The 15132-nt window shown below is 40.1% G+C and overlaps 1 protein-coding gene across 1 annotated transcript in view; it reads left to right on the top strand.

Annotated features, from left to right (window-relative positions):
• The first annotated feature begins 7287 nt into the window (after positions 1-7287).
• LOC134041147 (ovostatin-like) overlaps positions 7288-15132 on the top strand; it is a 28401-nt gene continuing 20556 nt past the window's right edge. The window contains exons 1-10 of the mRNA XM_062487457.1: positions 7288-7352; positions 8890-9073; positions 9739-9895; positions 10816-10868; positions 11351-11371; positions 12136-12304; positions 12952-13036; positions 13698-13815; positions 14418-14538; positions 14766-14875. Of these exons, the coding sequence (XP_062343441.1) occupies positions 7288-7352; positions 8890-9073; positions 9739-9895; positions 10816-10868; positions 11351-11371; positions 12136-12304; positions 12952-13036; positions 13698-13815; positions 14418-14538; positions 14766-14875 (1083 nt within the window). The remainder of the gene's footprint in view (positions 7353-8889; positions 9074-9738; positions 9896-10815; positions 10869-11350; positions 11372-12135; positions 12305-12951; positions 13037-13697; positions 13816-14417; positions 14539-14765; positions 14876-15132) is intronic.

Raw genomic sequence — 15132 nt, 5'->3', positions numbered from 1 at the left:
TTTTCAAACTCTGATCATGTCTTAAACATCCATTCTACTGAAATGTCTTCCCTAATCAGATAGAAGACAGAGCCATCTTCTTGTGTTTGAGTCCTTAAATGTGTCTTTTAAAGGACACAGTGCAGAAGAGTGTTAAGGAGGGCAGAACCTGTCAGCCAACAGAGGTGAAATTCCTGGTTTAACTAGTAGTGAGGCTGAGGATGCTATTCCTAGTAGACATATGCACACACACACACACTCACACCCCACAGATACACATAAATGCATGGCCACCACACAGATCTTCTACACAGACACACAGATCACTCCCATGATCCCAAATGGCATCAACAGCTGCCAGAGCTTTGTACCCCCAAAAGTGATTCTCACAGAAAATGGAAGGTCCTTAAGGGAACGACCTACAGTGTGGTCTTACTGGTTGGAAAAAGTGAGATGAACACACAAAATTATTTGATCTGCAGAGTCGCTGGTCCGTGGGCACTGGAAGAATGACTGGCTCTTCAGAAAAATGAGGAGGGATACAGAAGACTTATTTGTGCTGCCTGAAGAGTCACTCTTAAAGCCTTCTCCAGCATTCTTTTGCCTGCAGATTAGTTACATCAATTGCTGCCCCTTGCAGAATTAGAGCAGACAACACAGCAGATGCATGTGACTTGCAACTGCACGTGGCAGATTTTTAACATCACCAGAAGAAAACCTATAAGCCTTCATTAGATTAAATAACATCCCTGAAAAATGCATTGTTTAACAGACTGGAAAAATGAGGTCTCAACATACAAAGAGGGATCACCTTACTTTATATGAGATCTCTTTTGTGTTTGAATTACCAATTCTCCTCAACAACTGGCCGTGTTAACTAGTTCCCAGGTTATCCGTTATATGATCTGGTCTTTGTAGTGTTTACAGTTTAAAGTTTCATGATCAAGATGCCTGGTTACCTGCATGGTGTAGACCCCTTGTCTTTTTGTTTCTTTGGACCTTGCAACTGGGCAACAGTTGCCCACAGGTTCTTGTTTCAACTCAATTCTAGCTGATGCTCTAGAGTGAGCAGATCTTTCCTGGCTCGTGGACCAACTACAGCCTCAGCCTGAGCAGATCTTGTGAAATATTTATTGGCAAGGATCACAGGATCATTAAGGCTGGAAAACACTTCTGAGATCTTTGAGTCCAACCTCTGACTCTCCACTACCTTGTCAAATAGAGCATGGCATAAAGTGCCACGTCAAGTTGTTTCTGGAACGCCTCCAGGGACGGTGACTCCACCACTTTCCTGAACAGTTCATTCCAATATTTAACAACCCTTTCCACAAAGAAATTCCTCCTGATGTCCAGCCTGAATCTCCCCTGACACAACTTGGGGCCATTTCCTCTCATCCCATTGCTGGTTGTCTGGGAGAAGAGATCAACCCCCACCTGGCTACAACCTTCTCTCAGGCAGCTGTAGAGAATGAGGTCTCCCTTTGCTCCAGGCTAAACAACCCCAGATCTCAGCCACTCCTCATAGGACTTACCCTCTACACCCTTCACCAGCTCCATTGCCCTTCTCTGGGCATGGTTCAGCACCTCAATGTCCTTCCTGAACTGAGGGCCCTAGAACTGGGTTGACTCAAAGGAGAAAAAGCAGCAATTTTTGGGGGGGTATCAATCTCAGTTCCCTAAGATTGCAAACTCTTGCTTAGACTGGTAGAGTTTGGATGCTTCTGAAAGGGTAAAACCAGAGGATTCCATGAAATGGGAAGGGTTTGAGTGGATTAGTTAGGGGTTCGTGTATTGTTCTCCTTAAAAAACAAAAATATGTAAAACCCAGATGAGGTCTTTTAACTACAAGAAGTGGGAGATTATTCAGAACCTCAGTGTAGAGTGAACTGGTTCATTTTCTTTGTATCAGAACACACAATTTGAGATGATGACGTTTCAAAAAGGAAGCTTTCAAATAAGTTTCTTTACTTAACTCCATTACTGTCTGGGTGCTTTAAAGCCTGGTGAGTCAGTTTGCCCATGCTGACACCTAAAGTGCAGAACAATATGAATAAGGGAGCAAGGAAAACAGTGAAGACAGGAAAGCTTTTCTACTGAAGTAAAAATTACTTTTATTCTTTAAAAGGCTCACTGTCACACATTTTTGTCCTTTGTGATCAAATGAAATACATGTTCATGATTTCTTACGACAAAGGTCTGTAACAATCAAATCTTAGAGTTGAATACGTCATTCTTTTTCAAGATTTTGAGCTAATTCAGAATGTTACCAGAATAATTACTGCATAAAAATTGCCTTCTTCATGGATTGTTGGGTATTTTTTAATGATAAATTATTTTTATGTCAAGCTGTTAATTTAAATACAATAATATAAATTAAGAATTATATTAATTATTAACATATAAGTAACAATATTGATTGTTTGCACTGTTCCTGCACTCTGCTTGACCTCTTCTATTCTTCTGTCGATTCTCTGGCAGGCTTCCTATTTCTATTCTTTCTGAAGAAAGACTGATGATTGGTTTTGATTGTCTTTGCTGGTCTTTTTTAAACCTTCCTTTTCTTAGCCTGCCCTGCTATGTTTACACTCTCCTATTTTCATCATTTAAACACAGCAAGTATTTTTCAAGGATGTCTGTATACATTACATTACTTTATAGATAAAGTGGTTGGCATTTCAAGTGTTTCCTGACATATGGGGCTGTAATACTTAATTTTTCAGCAGCAGAACTAAAACATATTCAATGCATTTGGTGTTGAAAACTTAGCAGTTAATTTACTAACAGTCTACTTGTAAAAAAGACCTTTCAGGTACTGTATAGTTTCTGCTTTGCTCTTCTCAATAGAACAGTGTTGCAATGTTTAACATTACCTGATCTTTATTACTACAGAAAATGAGCAATATCAGAAAAATGTTCCATCCATCCAACATGAACTGTTACAGAATATTCTACCAATCACACTGTGGCCTCTTGCCAGCAAACATTCTGAGAAATACTTTCACTTGCAACCTAAAAGTTTACAGAAAAGGATATGCCTTGGTAAAAATAGAAGGCTGTGTGCACAAATTTATACAAAGTAAGTAAACTTTAAGACATGCACAACCCTTTTCAGAGATATATTGGCTTTTTAAAACAAGATGTTTAATTGCAGTGCACTTGATGAATGTGTTGTGGGATAGCATAAATCAGATTATAACTTCCTGAGAAAAATCAGGGGCTAGTAAATAGCCTGGGACTGTTGTGAGTGTTTGCCTAAGTCAAATAGAAGCTGGGGCTCCGATCCCATATCCACCTTGTTCAGGTAAAGAAACCAGGCAATAAAACAGGTATTGTAATGTGTGGGGTGTGGTGGATTGTCTGTACGTCATCTCAGGGGAAGTTATGACTTAGAAAGTACTTGCAGTCCTTGTTGTGCAGAGTTAAGCAAATATAAAGTGAAGCCATAGTGCAGAAACAACTAATTATATATTACTCACTCTTCTGGAAAATCCAAGGCTTCAGTGCTAAAAGCTGCTCATGTTTCTCATTAACTTCCTGCAGATTCTCTGACAAAAAAAAAGGGAAAGAGGCATGACTTAGATCCATATTGACCAAGAATTTGATTGTCTCAGCTCCACATTCAGATTATGCAGCATTCTGCATGCCAGATGGATATTGTTCAACTGCTTTATTTCCTAATTCGTGACTGTATCTAGTGCCTAGATTCTGCACATACAGATATGCTGGGCATTTTGGGACAGTTGTAAGGATATTTGACATGTCCTACACAAGCTAATTGGGGTGCTGTATGTGACTAGTCACAGGCTCACAGAATGCTCTGTTACAGCAATGCGCATACTAAACACTGAAAAACTCACAGAAAACGAGTGGATTCAGCTTTGGTTGAAAAACCTCACATTGCCCTGGCCTGTATATGTGCCCAGTTGGAAAGAGAAAAGAAGGCAAATGCATTTAGTCTCATAAACTGGATTGGCAAATTCAACTCTATTTGAAAGAAAATTAACTTGTGAAAAACATTTCAATGCAGCTCCAATCATCACTTTGACTCACCTAGAGAAAAAAATGGAGTGTGGGGGGGAAAGTATGTGTATATAAAATTGCTTAATAACAGAGAGCTGATGCAGTAAGTTTCTGAAGTCTGGACAGTGTGAGTTAAAGACATGTTGATTTTCTGCTGTCCAAAAGGCATGTGACATGATTCTACTTTGAAAATCAAGCACACATCTGTATTTGCAATACTTCAGTCTTGAAATTGACACTGTTCCTCATTTCACCAAATTTCTAGCCAAACTATGATATCCAGTTATGCCTTTCCTTATGCCAGTACAAAGAGAGTCCACAGACTGGTTTAAGATTTCCATTATCAAGGAACTTTCTGCGTATCTTTCTTGTAACTGCTGCTTAGTGTGAGGTTCATTAGCTCTCCGCATTAAATCCAGATCTCCGTGGTTCTAGATTTATCCTCTCTGGCTCCTAGTTTCTTAATCATAAAACTGGAAATTTCTCCTTTTTCCCTTCCTACCAAAGACACCTGGAATAATTTCCTCCTTTCACTGGGATCTTAAGAATTATGCCTCTCTTGGTACTGATGTGTTCCTATCACAACATTGATGCAGTACAAAGAGGTCCTCTGGAATCAGTAATTTGACTAAAGTAATGAATTCAACATCTTGTTTCCAGAGAAACATGTGCTTTTCAATTGTTCTGAACAAGTTTCTTTCCGGGGTTTCAGTTTTTGGAACACTTAATCCTTTTCTTTTCCATGTCTGGTAGTTAACCAGAAAGCCCTTTTAACACCCTGTTAAAGGCACACTGCACTTAAATAAAGGGTGGGCTTCTGGAGCAATTTACACCAGGACCCTAGGTTTGTTTGCTATTTCCTCCTCCCTCCTTAATTATTTTTCCCTGTTACTTAGTACCTGTTTAAAGTAAGAGATGGGGTTTGGGGCACTTCAAAGCTGCAAATATCTGTGACATACTGTTAGCTCTCTTCTGACCTCATTTCAGCTGATGCAAGCCGCTTCCTTCAGGGTGACTGCCCTCTTAGCACACCACACGCCTGCCACTCAGCATTGTCACTGTAAGGGCACATCATTCTGGGAAGCTTCGTGTCATGTTTCTCACTAGCAGCACAGTGGGAATAGTAGCTCTCATAGCAGCAACCAGGGTAATTTCCTTTGTGTCCCAACTTGGTCATCAGAAAGGTTTTCAGAAAGATGAGTAGGTAACCTGATTAGGCATAGGTAGTTTTAAACGTCAGCAATGCTGATCGAAAGAATAATTGAATTTATTATTGCATTTTTTATTTAATAATAAATAAGTGTGGCTGAATCATCAGCTAGATGGTTGAAAGAATATATTTTACCATTAAAGCTGAAATAGGTAGAACCTGGCTTTTAACAGGCACACATCAATTTCTACACCACATTTCTATAGCAGTCCTCATTTCTTCCACATACCTTTATCACTGAAATAACTTTATGCCTTTTCTGCATTGCCCAACACCTTCATCAGTGCTCCAGCTCTTTTTTATGTTCCTAATTAATCCTGGAGTATACTCTGCTTCCTCTTCCTATTCATCATCTCTTTGGTTGAGAAGATAAAGTAGAAAGGAAATTGCCTGTTATTTCCCCAGGGTAGTAGTTACAGATTGTTGCTGTCTGGCCTACCTTATTTTGTTTCAGATTTGCTCTTTTTTTTCCATTTTCCATGAAAGGGTGTGAATTTTGTTTCCTTGGTAGTATTATCAAGAGTTTAGTCAGCATGTCAAGGAAACTGATTCTCCCCCTCTGTTCAGTGACTGGGAGACAATGAAGTTCTGCATTGAAAGAAAGGCATTGAAGGACTGAAGGGAGTCCAGTGGAAAGTCACTGGGATGATCAGGAACTGGGATAAACCTACAGAAGGAAACAGTCTGTTATAAATGAGAAACAAAGTCTCAATATTTAGCAAAATTTAGATTGCTTCATTTGATATAGACGGAGCAAGCAGCACTGGGGAATGTGAGGTGTCACTGCCCACTCCATGCTCTGTCGAACTTTGGTTTGCAGCTCTTTTTTATAGTATGGTTTTCCTTGTAGTCTTCATCTGGTCTTGGTAGATAAGGAACAGTAGACCTGGGGGGTCTTCTCTTAACAGATAAGTTGCAATTGATTACACCAAGGCAGGAAATTTGGTATTGCAAAATCTTTCAGGCTGCAATTGGTTGTACAAAGGCAGGAAATCTGATTTTGCAATATCTTTCAAGCTGTGTGAAGCCCCCGTTTGACAAACTGGTGTCAGATAAAATTTACTAAAAAACGCAATATTCATAATAGGGGAATTTAAACAAAATTATTTAATCATATATATTTTTCTCTGTCTAATGTCTATGCTTCATTTCAGACCTGAGTATTCTGGTTTATACAAACCCCACTACTTTTATGATTGACATGAATCTTGTATCAATTATCACAATTCTAATTCTATTCAGCCTGGAGAAATAAATGCTACGTGGGGACATAATTTCAGTCTTCCACAATGTAAAGTGGGATTATAGAGAAGAAAGAGGCAGATTCTTCCTGGAGGTGCCAGACTTATAAGTCATTTAATGGGGAGAGCACGGATGAGGGGGAAAAGGTAGACTGACAGACAGATGAGTGAACAAATTAAGTAATGCTATCAGATTCCTTGCCCTAGAAATATACTTGTCCTGACTGCTGGCAAAAATTGTAGACCACTAGCCAACATCATTCCTTGCCAAATGTTAGTGTCTGCAGTAAGAAATCCAGACTAACATGAAGAGTTTCCTTTAGTGCCATTCTGAATGCAGCTGCAGCTCTAGCTGTATTGGTGTGTTTTTACCCATCCTGGCTCCCACGCAGACATGGAAAATGCAGGGTGTTACAATTATTTCTGCTGGGTGACATGTCTATAGGACACCTTTGCAGAATAAGGGAACATTTAAGCAGTGGCAGATACTAACAAGTTGAAACAAGTTGAAACAAGTTAAGGAATCTTCAGCCAATGACATGATAATCAAAGAGGTAAGCTTCAGTGAAACAATCATATAGGCAGAAACCGGTTTGGCTTGCAATACCTCACAGAGCTATGTGAAATACAAGAGCTTTCCAAAGCTGTTGCTTGGGAGTTCAAGGAGTGTGAGAACAGACAGTAGCGAGGAAATTGGATGTATGCAAATTTTATGCAAATATCTTTTGTTAGACCATGATTGAGGCCGTGGAGGAGGAGCATCATTGCAGGCCAGTTTAAAAACCAGGGACAGTCTGTCAGCTTGAGATCAGTCTCTCTATTTCTTCATGCACAGACATGTGGTCAAGGATTCTCCTCTGTATTCTGTCCTTGAGCTGGTTTCCCATAGTGTCATCTGAAACGTAAGTGGTCACACATTCTGTGTCTTCATGATAATATATTATACTGTATTCCCCACCAGCTTATTTCCCCTGGGACACCACTATATAATAAACAGGATATTTGAGACATAGATCCTTAAATATGTTGACTTGGAAGTAGGTGGCATTGAAGGATGGTTGGGAATGGTGTTCTCCATCATAAAAGTGCTGTGAAATCTGGGGTGAATGATAGAAACCTGGAACTTGAGTAGCTGAAGTGTGATGTGCACGGGTAAAGTGGCAAGGCAACTCAGGACTAGATTAACTAGTAATGTTAACAATTAAGATTGATATGAATCAGCAGCACAGAGAGATCAAGGTGTATAGGAAGGTGCTAGAGGCCAGACGGTGCCTGGGACTAAAACCATGCTGAATGGCAAGCCCAGAACAATTAGTACTCATATTAGCACTGTCAGTGTCCATGACTTTATACAAACAGAAGATTTCAGCCACAGTGTTCAAAAATACATCAACATTAGTGCTTAAACCGTCTTCTCAAAAATTCTAAAGGAAAACACTCTGAAAGACAGCTTAGTTTCCTCCAATATGCTATTAGATTTAATACTTTTAATTTTGGTCTTTGAATTTCATGCAGCCTGAACTGGGCAAGTGAAAATAAAAATAAAGGCAATATGAGCTGGCAGAGCTCTGGGAGATAAAAAGGGAAGGGATCAGATTAGAAGGAAAAATTATGTGATTCATGTTGTGCTACAAAACCAGCCGGCAAATTCTGTCATATATTATTTGGAAAGAGTTGTTTGGGTGGCAAACTGGTGGACAGCAGCAGAGTTTTAGACAAACATAGGAATGCTTTTCAGAGGAGTACTCTGAGGAAGGAAAGCTGTCCTAATTATGGAGAGAAAAAAGTAGAAATAAAAACTTCAATGGAAGAGAGAAACAAAGGAAACAACACGGGGAGAAGCATGGAAACAGAACTGAGCATACAGATTAGATTGAGCATTCCTTGAAAATTTCTGCAAAATAGAAAAGCAAGATCACTCCTTGTGCATTAAGTGGGCTGTCTTATGTTAGTTCTTATCTGAGAGATATCCCGAGAATGAGAAATTTAAAGATTGCTGCAACCCTTAACTAGTTTTGTTATCATTGATCCCAAGAAGAAGCTAAATATCGAATATCGCTCCTCCTTACGGAAGTCTGCAGAGGTTTAAGTACACACTTAAGTCATGGGAGGACAAATGCAACTATGCTTTAGCCAATTCAGTAATTGGAGCTGTGTAAATACCTGGAATGGAGAGGTGCAGTATTATGTTGGGTAAGACACTGCACAGAATGATACCAATCCCTCAGCTCAGAAAGAATTGGGAGGGATTGAAAAGCTGGCATTTGTACTTTGCTAGCACATTATTTATAATCCAATGAAAGAAAAAGAAATCCTTCCATTGGTTCGAGCAAGCTTTGTATCCTGTCTTCCTTCACACCTATGGCACTTCCATGGTATTTTCCTCTCCTGTTTGCTCTGACTCTCTGCACGACTGACCTTTCTGATCTGTTCTTACAGCCAGTATGTGCTGCTGGTCCCATCGGTTGTGCGGAGCGATGCTCCACAGACGGCTTGTCTGCAGCTACACAACCTCAGCGAGCCTCTGTCCGTGAGCGTTGTCCTGGAATATGGCAGAGTCCAAAACACTCTCCTTGAGGAACCTGTGATGGAGAATGACTTCTTCAAGTGCAGCGAGTTCGAGGTATTTTCTCTTGAAACTACTGAAGAGGGTGTAGTAGCTGGAAATAATTCTGACTGCAACTCTCTTTGTCAGCGAGGGAAAGAAGACAGAGTGTTTAAAATAAGATAAACTGTTGGAAAGGGTGACAAAATAGGAAAAAAAGACCTATAGATTGTAGAAGGAAGCTAGAGAAAGACTTTCCATCTCCATTCACAGAGTGAATTGAAATAAAGCTTTAGATTGTCATCACGGTTGCATGCTCCTTACAGAACTATTTAAGTATCAAGCAGGAGAACCCAGATGGATCACAGTTATTCCCTTTCCTATGACTGTACACACGCAAGATCTGTACACAAAAGAAAGAGTCTCAAGGTGAGTTCTTCCACATCTTCCAGAATGCAGCAGGAGAAAACACTTGAGAGTTACATGTATATGGCTGTGACAATCTGCATGTAAGCAGGGAAATGTGTGTAAGCAGAGCACAGCTTCAAATCTTATTACCTGGTGACAGATTGTGGGCCTTCCACAGCAGAAATTCTCAGAAATTATCTCACTGACAAAGGTGGAGCTTTCCATAAGATACTTATTACTCAGCTGACAGTATCTTATTCTGAAACCCTGGGCATCGGGGGAATCTAAGCATGTCTCATTTACCACTTTTCTTCTGGGGTTTTGTCAATTTCCAGGTTCCTCCTGCTACTTCTGATCCCGTGGCATTCGTTTCCTTCTCAGCCAAAGGTGCCACAGTCGACTTAGCTGAGAGAAGATCAGTGGCAATTCAGAATATGGATGGTGCTGTCTTCATCCAGACAGACAAACCCCTCTACAAGCCAGGACAAACAGGTGGATGAAGGGTTTGAGTCAGCTAGAAAAGTGAGAAATTGAGTGCAAGAGTGGGTCAAGGCTGACAGAAACGTACTCTTGTAGAATAAAAATCTCATCTGAATTTGGGATCATAAAAGTTAGTGAAAAATAGAACCAATTCACAACAGCACAACAAAGCAGTAGAATTCATGTGTTTGTACTTAGTTAATTGCACTTACAGGATCTCAGGTTCAGTCAGGTTTACTTGAGGAGAGTCACATTAAAAGTATCTTTAAAAATACAGAAAAAAATAGGTTACGTTTGGACCTAATAAAGTTAATATAAAAATGAAGCAAGCACCTCATTTCCTGTCAACAATTCTTTCTCCTTAACTGTTGATCTATTTCAAAGTGCTGATTCCATCACAATATTTAAATGACAGTAGTAGCTGTGGTAGAGTTAGCTATCTCTTTAGCATAATTACACTTCAATGCTGCACAGAGTCTACACTTAGAAGAAAGACAAATTCTTTCTTCTCTATGATCTTTTCATTGAACTGATTTGTATAAACAGGGGGCTTTTTTTAAGGAAATGCTCCAAATAATGGAGTCCTTCAAGACTGAAAGTAGTAAATTGCATTTACTACAGAGGTTGCTTTAGTTCAAGTGGGTAATAATTGAAGATATTTCAGCTGACATTTATTTTGGTTTGCTTTTTTCACTGGCTAAGATAATACTTTCATGTTCTCTGGCCACTCTCTAGTTTTCCAAAATGTTCTGGGCAAAGCTCTGTTTTGAAAATGATTTATCACTGCTAATAAAATAAATGATAGAGGCATCTGCATATGACACTTAGAGACCTGACACTTGGTTCCAGGTTGATGGTTGAACTAGACAGTCCTGGAGGTTTCTTCCAGCCTTGATGATTCTGTCATCCTTTTTTTCCTGTGTCTTTTTCAGTGATGTTTCGTGTATTCACTTTGGACACCCAGTTCAAACTTGTTCAGGAGACGGTAAGTGTGAGTGAGAGTCAAAACTTATCAAGTACTCTCTTGAGATAACTCTTCACTGAGACTCTCCCATTAAGATATTGAATAAGAAGGGCCTGGAATGGGCTTCCTGATATTTTTTATATTTTGTAATTTTTGCATTTTGTATATTTGCTGTAGCTCCTTACCTTTGCACTCCATCATTTCCCTGCCTTTGCAGAGGGCAAGGCTCTGAAAGCACTTGTGGAAATCACTCACAGCACACAGATGTTGTAGTCCCAGATATGTAGAAAAAGACTAGATATTTTTGCAGAAAGATAAATTCAAAAACAGGTTATCCTTTTTAAATTATCTCTTTTTTACAGACATGAGTAAATTGTTTCCTTGGCCCAATCTTCTCTATCCAGAAAAAGCTGTTCACAATTTTCCTTATGTTCTAGTATTTATCAACTTCCACTGTTATTGTTTGACAATTTTTTTTTCTCTCCCTTGATTTCCTCCTCCAGTATCCCAGAATCATCATTCAGGTAAGAGTTTCAACATGAAATTAAAGCACAAGTTCCTTTGGAAAGACTATGCTTCATCATTCCCCATAGAGTCAACAGTTGAGGGAGACTCATCCAGAGCACGCCCACTTAAAGTCAATGGATTTGAGCCTGAACAGTGGCAATATCTTCTATTGAGCATCAGAGAAGAAATCAGCAGAACTGGAGCTGTTAGTGAGAGACAGCGGAGGGTTGCTGCTCTGTCTTTCATTAGAGTTCAAAGAGAAGTGTTCTGTCCAGGCTTACCTTGGGAGGACTACAGCAAAAAACTGGTGAAGTACCCTCATTCGCATATACAGGCAGAAGAATAGTGACTTTCTGAAATGCCATGTTCTCATGGGGATGAGCTAACAGTTAATCATCTTCTACCACATTTCACATCACTATATCTCAAGCACTTTCTGGGAGAGGCCAGCATAATATTCCTGTTTTACAAAGGCAGTTGAGTCAGAAAGACTTATGCTACCAGTGTTATAGATAGGCAGCCTGTGTCCCATACACAGCCTATGTCCCAATAAGGAACTGTTTATGAATGATCTGAGGCCATCTGTCAGTGTTGCTAATCCCCACTTAAACATAAACTTTGGTTGGTTGAATCCACAAGCAGAGATGGAAAGTCAGAGCATACGTCATCAGCCCCAAAGCACTCTTAGCTTGTGACGCATTTAGCCAATATGTCAGAAGACAGACCTTGAAAGAAGGGCAAGAAATGGTGATAAAGGTTTTACTACATCTCTTTCTTCCAGGATCCAGAGCAAAATAAGATCTTCCAGTGGCTGGAGGTGACATCGAAGCATGGAATTGTCCAGCTCTCCTTTCCACTAATCCCAGAGCCTATTCTGGGGTCCTACCAAATTACTGTAGAGAAAAAGTCAGGTGAAAAAGAGTACCAGTTCTTCAGCGTGGAGGAATATGGTAAGCAAAGGCTCATAAACCACCCTGTGTTAGCAGTGGGGCTCTGCCTAATTCAGATAAAAGCTGCTAGTGCAGAGTTTAAATCATTTCAATTCTCCACATCATGCCTGGAAAAGAAATACAAGGAGAGAGCTGGGTGACTGATGCAGGAGAAACAGGCCTTTCCCAGCTATGTTGTCATTATTGCTGGTGACCTGGGATAAAAGATAAGTTGAAGAGAGGCAGTGTCATCAATCTTTTTGATTTTATTATTTCATTTAATCTCTAGCCTTTCTCCTTCAGTGCAACTGGATTGCATAATAACTTTTGTTCTCCAGGGGTTAACTAGTTCAAGACATTGGCATTACTCATTTTTCTTTAAGAAAAGAGATTAAAGTGATTTATCATGAGTTTTGCTGCAGCTGTTATAGTTATTAGTATGATTATTGTTAAATTTTAAAGAAGTTACTCATCTTGTCACTAAGAGTTATTTTTTTCTATTTTAATATACTACAGCCAGTTCCTAGTTAGGTTCTTCTTTGATCCATTTCCTCTCTCTTGTTGGTGAAAATGTCTTTGCCAACTGTTTTTTTTTACTGTCTTACACACACACACACCTGTGTATGGCATGCAATTACTGATCAGTCATATTCACATTACATTCTCAGTGCTGCCAAAATTTGAAGTGACAACTACTGGGCCAAAGACAATTTCTTTCTTTGATGAAGAAGTCAGGGTGAACGTTTGTGCTTCGTAAGTATCAGAGCTGGAGACAACACAGTTGTCATCCAATAGGCATTGGATGGTGTGCTGGGAAGCAGAGATCCTGCTGCTGGTTCAGAATGTGGCCTAGAGCAATTCCTTTTAGCTATGACTTTTATGATATAAAATAGGGTAACTCTTCTCCTGCTACACAGCAGAATTAAAACCGGGGGAGTTTGTGTGTGTCCAAATCAAGTACTTCCTACTTCCTAGCTTGTGTTTTATTATTACAGAAAATGAGAGCCTATCGTTAAAATTGCTGGCTGTGATGTTGCCAAAGTGCAGGGTGCCAGGAGCTAAAAGGGTGAGCAGGGTCCTTCTGCAGTATGTTCTGCCTCGTGTAAGGTACAATGAGAAAAAGCTGCAGGGAATGATATCCTGAGTCCAGCACCACTTTCCAGCTTCAGACCTTAAAGAATGACTGCAACAAAACAATGGTGAAACAGGTGGTTTTTTTTTAACAAAACAGCAGAAACAGCCTAAAAATGGTAGAAGGGAATTCTGCTTTGGTTGACTGATTATAATTCTCAACTGCTCTTCTGTCTCCACTCTGGGTACTGCAGAGGGATTTAGAGTCTGCATTGCTCTGCAATTTTTCCAAGTCTCATGTTAAATCCACATGATTGAATTTTCATGTTTCTTCCTCTCCTAGGTACACCTATGGCCAGCCAGTGCAAGGGAATGCCCGAATTAATGTGTGTCAGCAGCGCTTTTATAGTCCACTGTGTGAACAAAACTGGAAAAAAACCTGTGAAGCCGTCACTGGACTGGTATGACACATAACAAGTCCTTTCTTCCCTGTCAGCTACACCCAACATGTAGCACAGTATTCAGTGGCCTCATTAATTTCCCAGTGAATGCCAGAGAGACAATCTCAGTGGTGTGGTTTTTCTCACTGTCTCGCAGGCAATGCTGAAAGACCTCACTAAAAGACTGATTTTTCCCTCAGAAAAAATCAGGAAGGAGGGAAGCCTATGAAACTAAATTTGTAATAATTTCTGAAACTCTGGGGCTGTTTTCTTAGCAAATCTAATCAGCAGGTCTCTGCTGCGAGTCTTTGAGGACACTTAATATTAAAGGAATTATTAATCTATCTACTAGCTCAGACTCCATGTGCTGTGGTCACAGAGAACAAACATCATGCAAGATGGGTTTAAGAAGGAGCATAAGCATAGAGAAGTCCAGAGTGGATAAGGAGAGAATTTCCAGGTGCTAGAGTAAATGATACTAAAACAATCATTTGGGATGGGAGCTGGGCAGCAAGAAATGTAAGGTAGGCAGAGAGCTCTTCAGAGACGTACTTATACATAATGAGAAGAAATTTTGTAAACCTTGAGAAAAATGGGTTTTCCCCTTTGTCCTGCTATTTCAGCTGGGAAAGGATGGCTGCCTCAACACTGTCATCTCCATCAAAAAGTTCCAGCTTTACCGCAGCTATGCCATGATGTATGCCAGCCTCAACATAGAAAGCATCATCACTGAAAACGGGACAGGTAACACCAGGTGGATGTTGGGAGTAACTGGTTATAGCTAATGCATGGATCTTCCTGAGAGGAGTCCCCTGCATCACCATCTGTGTGGCAAACAGGCAGCAATTATGGTTTTTTGGTGTAGCTCTCCCTCCAGAGCATCACCACTCCATACAACTTATCAAAAGGAACAGCTCTCTGCCCATATCTGATTTCTGTGTTCTCTCCTTTGTACTGGCTGTGTCTCACAGGTATCCAGATGAAGGCCTATGACTATGTTTCAGTCAAACGAGAAAATGACCAAGTGCTGTTCAGGAATATGGATTCCTATTACAAGAGGGGAATTCCTTACCATGGTGAGGTAGGTACATGAGAGGATACATTTAGACCCAAACTCCATGAGGTCCAGCATGATGATCTCCATGTTGCTCCATTTATGGCTGTCACCTGAATGTGCTGTCAGCTTGCCATGATAATGCTGCGTAACAGTGACTGCATAGTTCTCTTGACACTCCTAAAGAAAAAAATTAAACTGTGTCACACCTGGCATGTCAGGGTCCCTTTCCTGCTATAGTCAGAGGATGCCTAAAAAGTGAATAAGTGGAAGGTCATGTGAGT

The sequence above is a fragment of the Cinclus cinclus genome, chromosome 2 (genome assembly GCF_963662255.1).
Source record: "Cinclus cinclus chromosome 2, bCinCin1.1, whole genome shotgun sequence".
Taxonomy (NCBI): Eukaryota; Metazoa; Chordata; class Aves; order Passeriformes; family Cinclidae; genus Cinclus; species Cinclus cinclus.
The sequence above is the reverse complement of the archived record's forward strand: the minus strand, read 5'-3'. Positions and strand labels throughout refer to the sequence as shown.